The sequence below is a fragment of the Echinops telfairi genome, unplaced genomic scaffold (genome assembly GCF_000313985.2).
Source record: "Echinops telfairi isolate 266 unplaced genomic scaffold, ASM31398v2 ScPeMD7_443;HRSCAF=831, whole genome shotgun sequence".
Taxonomy (NCBI): domain Eukaryota; kingdom Metazoa; phylum Chordata; class Mammalia; order Afrosoricida; family Tenrecidae; genus Echinops; species Echinops telfairi.
This window is the reverse complement of record NW_022104341.1, coordinates 35,572,846-35,578,621: the sequence shown is the minus strand read 5'-3', so window position 1 is coordinate 35,578,621 and position 5,776 is coordinate 35,572,846. Positions and strand designations below refer to the sequence as shown.

Below are 5,776 nucleotides of genomic sequence, written 5' to 3'. Positions count from 1 at the left end.
CTTTCTTGAACAGAGATGAGTGTCACTGGATTTGTTTTTCTGGATATTCCATCCTAACACAGCATGCCTGACTTCTGCCTTGTGGCAATTGACCTTGGGCTGATATGAAGTTGGATTCTCCTTCTCTTTTATATTCCTCCCAGAGCTCAGAGATAGCCCCTATACCATATATACATATATACACGTATATTTTTTTACCATAATAACAGTTGGGGGGAAAGCTAATGCTGTTATAATCACAATATTGGATCAGGATGGTTCTGGAGATTATCTGGTTAGATGATATTTGGGGGCTAAACCCTTCACGTTTACCCTACAGAACACACTCACAGAAGTAGCCGAACACCTAGTATGCACAGGAAACTGGCACAGAAAGGAGTGTGATGTTTGCAGGAGCCTTGCTGCACCATAAAAATATAGCAGTTTCTTGTCCAAATACCTCCACAGACGGAGATGCCACTGTTCTAGGTTACTTCTCTTTGATGTCTATCCTTTCAACTCTAACAATGTTTCCTTATAACAAAGACCTTTTCTGCTTTATTATGGGCCCACGCTTTGTCAGTTCTGTCTCTAGAAGCACATGTAGAATAACTAACTGACTTCAGTTACGCAGAATAAGTGACTTAATTTTCCACAAATCCCTAGTCACTCCTGAAAATTATGATCAAGATTTTTAAAATATCGTCAGTTAAAAGTGCCTGATAGTTTTTGGCAAGTACTGAGGAATCGCAGCCCAAAGGAAACCACTCCACTCATGATCAGCTTCTTAGATACTAGACTGAGGAGACTGCATGCATGTCACACAGAACATAAAAACCTGGCATGTATGCCAAACTGGGCCGGCATGCCAAAAATCAGTTTTAAGATTGGATTTATACCGAACAACAACAACAAAGATAAATAAAGAACTTAATCTTTAGTTCTTACCTTTGCTCACCCATCACAAACAAACAAAACTGATTCAGAGTAACTTTACAGAAAGTCAATGTGTTTGAAACAGAGGTTTATCATCTTGATAAAGTAGTGTTTGTAACAAAATGGAGATTAAAACTCAGTAGAGGAATTTGATATATCTGTATGAAAACCTGCCTTATATTTTTGAGACAATTTGTCCATGTAACAATAAAATCATTGTCATATATGACATAAAGGTATAATTGAGTTTTAAAATGAATGTTCAAGTGGTGGTTGCTGTATTCTCTCTACAATGTGAATACTCTCATTACTTATTAGAGCTCCTGCAAGAAACATAATGATTATTTACAATCTGGGACATGGTTAGTGATTCCAAACCTTTGAGGCTATTATTCTAAAGCATAGTTCCCATCCTTTTAATAATTCTTCCAAGTTTCTCTCTCTGTCTCAAAGGCTTTTCTCGATTTCTAGTTTGGCCTAAGCTTGTTAGCAACACTTAAAAAAAAACAAAACACTTTCATGCTTCTATACATAATTCAGGAGCCCTGGTGGTGTAGTGGGTTACAAGTTGGGTTGTGATCCACAGGGTCAGCAGTTCCAAACCACCAGACACTCAAAAGATGGGGCTTTCTACTCCTGCAAACGGTTACCACCTTGGAAACTCACAGGGGAAGTTCTACCCTGTCTTAAGAGGCTGCTATGAGTCAGCATCTATTCAATGGCAATGAATTTGAGTTTATACATAAATCATTTATCAGTTACTACTATGCACTTTGCATTTTCCCCATCTGTGCTTTTTCCAAGGTAAAGAATACACACTCCTGGTTTACCTGATCCACTGCAAAGATGATCTGATCGTACACATCTCTTTGTGTGTAGACGGCATATGTATCATCCATTCGGTCCACGTAGCCTTTTAGGAAGAGGTGTTTGAATGCTATCGTGTTCTCTTCTTTGAAAGCTACCACCATCTGGTTACTTAGCCCAAAGAAGACCAGCTTTAAAGGGAAAAGGGGGAGAGAGAAAAGCAGGGAAGGAAAAGATCTCCATAAGCAATAACCAATTTACTCAAGATCCCATGTCAATCCAACCCGAGTCTATCCCACCACAAATCACATTTTTGACAGCTATGAACTCGTGTCCTTAAAGTTAAGTTTCTAGTGTTAAAATAGAAAAATCAATAAACTGCACATCTCCAACATTTACTTTCATGTATCATCCCACCACAGACCTGGTTCCCATTTCAAAAGTGCATCAGTTGTTCACGCATTCAGAAAAGCAAGATCATTTTAGCTAAATGGATGGGAAGGGCTCCTTAAGGAAAGAAGAATGATAGGAACCGGTTGTGTGTCTAAAGCCAGGAGACCTTTAAGGCACACAGGAATGGCTCGGAGGGTCAAGTGAAACGTACCACTTGGGGAGAGCACTGAGAGTGTCAACAACACTCCATGTGAAAAGTGGTGAGGGAGAGAAATATATGAGCAGACAAGGGAAAGCAGGCAGTGCCATGGTTTGGGAGGCAAGAGCAGCTTAGTAGAAGGATAGTAAGAAATGTTTTGAAGTTGGTGGCTAATGAACTGTAAGAGATCCCTTAATGTGCCCAAGCCTGTTGATCAAACTACAGTCCTAGGTTTCATGATCAAAACTGTGACAATAAGGCCAAAAATAGCAACTACCCTTTTAACTAATGTCTGAACTCAAATATATTAACATGATGAATCCTTAATATCCATGTGGGTTTGCTTAGAGAGTTCTATAGAAACTCAGTTATTCACACACACACAAAGTTGTATTAACTCACCGCTGCCACCTTAACTGAAGCCCTCCCAGCCTTAGTGTAGTCTAAGTTTCTCACCTCCTCTTCTCTCCTAAACTCCCTCTCTGTCTCGTTCTGTCTCTAGTTCTCTGCCCTCTCACTCTCACACACACTGTAAATCTAGAAAGTATACTCTAATTTAGATCCAAGGGTAAGGCAGGGTGTCTGTGACCAGAAAGAGGGTATACTCTACCAGAACTTCCCTTACAATGACTTAAGAGAAGGGAGGCCTTACCATCCCCATTTTGCAGGGGAGGACATAAGGCCCACAGAAGGTAAGTAATTTTTGAGTCACGTTATTAAAAATTGCATAGTCAAAAATTAAACCTAACTCCCACACTAGGAAACACAGTTCTACCTTCTTAGAAGATCAAGGCATGTCTAAGAAGAGTGTGTGTGTTGCAGGGATTGAATCTCAAGTCTACTCTTCTGGTTTCCTATGCTAGCTGGCTCATTTTTACTTCAGCATTGCCATCTGGGCAATGGGGAATGCACTTTCTATCTAAGATTCAGCGTTAAATGAAACATGATGCTGCCTGAAAAATATTACGTGTAGTCCAAAGCGAATACTCAAGCAGCATCTATTGTTACTGGATGTGGAAAATGTTCGTGTTCAGCCAACACAGGTTTTTCTCTCCTCGTGAGAAACTGTAGATAAACTTGTCATTATTGTGAAGTACTGTATGACCAGCAGCTAGCTCTCATGGCTGACTTAGAAAACTTCAACCAAACTTGTCCACTGGAAGCATGCTATTAAAATTTCTTCCCCCTCTTCCCCACAAACTAATTAGATAACATTTCTAAAATTATAACTTGGTGAAAGATGAAAAGGAGAAAAAACACAACAATGTCTTCTTTCACAGCTGGTAAAGAGAATATGATTTAAGAGAATGTTTCCTTATGGATCATTCTCCATTGTGCAGACCATTAAAATATACAAAACCCACAGACATCCACGTTGTCATTAAAAGAGGCCTCCACCAACCTCACGCCCAAGACGCTCACCTGGATTGTCACCATTACAATTTTTAGGATTTGGATGGCAAGCTTCCATGGTTTTCTACCTCGAGCCCAGAACTTCTCACAAGGATTCATGAAGAAAAATTTGAGTTTTCTCCTCATCTGGTCTTCTAAGAGAAGTTCTTCCGAGACAGCTGTATGCTGGTTAAAATTGCAGCGATTTTCCTCTTCGGGAGAGTTGCAGCTACTTATAACTACCTCAGAATTTGCCATCTCTAGAGGGGGACAAAAAGAGTTTGCATTCAGTGAGTAAAGGCACAAACTTTCTTTGCTGTTGCAGGATAGTTGAAGAGTTCCAAATAAAAAAAGACTCGATTTCAATAAACACCATTGTGCTAGGTGCATTTTAGAAGTTAACAGGATAAATTAGAATGCAAGGCATCACTTTTCTGTTTGTTTCTGTTACTGAGTGAATCTTCATTGAGATGAAAGTTATCAAATTCAAGGGCTGCTTCTAACAGTTAAAGATTATATACGTGAGTGCGTTATTATAGAATACTGTGTTCGTGGATGTTTGTTTATTTGTTTTGCTTTTTGCTTCTGCATTTAGTAATATCCGTTACTCATTCCGCAACAGATAGAATTACAACAGAGCTTGTTGACGTGAAGACCTGAATAGGAGCTTCACAGAGTTGGTGGACATGGAAATCATGTGCAAGACGTTATGGCTAGGTGGATATGGGCATTTCCCGTACGCAAAGACTAGACGTTTCTTCATTAGCAAAAAAAGGTTTCAAGCCATTGAGTTAAAGGTGGCCAAGTCAACTGGGCACCCCCTTACAGAAGGGTCGAGGGGAGGAGATGAGCCAGTCAGGGTGCAGTATAGCACTGATGAAGCATACAACTTTCCTCTAGTTCTTTAATGCTTCCCCACCCACCCAACCACTATCATGATCCCAATTCTACCTTACAAATCCAGCTAGAACAGAGCGTGTACATGGGTACAGATAAGAGCTGGAAACACAGGGCATCCAGGACAGATAAGTCCCCCAGGACCAATAATGAAAGTAGAGATACCAGGAGGGGAAGGTCAGGGAGAAATGGGGAACCAATCACAATGATCTACATATAACCCCCTCCCTGGGGGACAGACAACAGAAAAGTGGGTGGAGGGAGACATCGGACAGTGTAAGATATGACAAAATAATAATAATTTATAAATTATCAAGGGTTTGTGAGAGAGGGAGGGTCGGGAAGAGAGAGTGAAAAATGAGGAACTGATACCAAGGGCTCAAGTAGAAAGAAAATGTTTTGAGAATGATGATGGCAACAGATGTACAAATGTGCTTGACACAATGGATGGATGTGTGGATTGTGATAAGAGCTGTATGAACCCCCAATAAAATGATTTAAAAAAAACAAAGGTGGCCAAGTATGGTGCTTTGAAGACTAAAGGGCACCTGATCCAATTACCTTATACACACATGGAAGCCGGATAATGAATAAGAAAGATGGAAAAGACTTGATGCATTTGAATTATGGTGCTGGCAAAGAATATTTAAAGCAGCATGGACTGCTAAAAGAACAAACAAATCTGTCTTGGAAGAAGTACAGCCAGAATGCTCCTTAGAAGTGAGGAATTCATCGTATGCACTGCGATCATAGGTTATCAGGTGGAACCAGTCCCTGGAGAGGGCACTGTGTTTGGCTCAGTAGATGGATCAAGAAGATAGACTGATAGCAGTAGCTGAAAAAATGGGCTCAAATATAACCAATGATTGTGAGGATGGTACAGGGCTCAGGCAGTGGGGTTTGTGTTGTTGTACATAGCGTTGTCACGAGTCAGAACTGACAAGATGGCCCCTAACAACGACAACAGGCAGAGAACCAAGATCTGATTATTTAGTTTCTACTCCTGGTCCCATTCCTTGAGGTTTGTGTCAGTTAGCCTGCCTGAGTCTCAGTATCCTCGGCTCTACAATGGGCATAACTATACCTACTTTCATAAGATTATAGAAATAATTAAAAAATCAAAAACCCTGCATATGTGTGTTGTGTGTGTGGATAGCTGTAGCAATGAGTGGA

At 40.4% G+C, this 5,776-nt stretch overlaps 1 protein-coding gene across 2 annotated transcripts in view; it reads right to left on the bottom strand.

Annotated features, from left to right (window-relative positions):
* The window catches only part of MCOLN3 (mucolipin TRP cation channel 3), a 46,445-nt gene extending 42,481 nt beyond the window's left edge, over positions 1 to 3,964 (bottom strand). For both annotated transcript variants that reach the window (XM_004699287.2, XM_045292000.1), the window contains exons 1-2: positions 3,737 to 3,964; positions 1,746 to 1,913 (exon numbers count right to left, since the gene is read on the bottom strand). In XM_004699287.2, coding sequence (XP_004699344.1) covers positions 1,746 to 1,913; positions 3,737 to 3,964 — 396 coding nt within the window. The remainder of the gene's footprint in view (positions 1 to 1,745; positions 1,914 to 3,736) is intronic.
* Between the last annotated feature and the right edge of the window lie 1,812 nt (positions 3,965 to 5,776).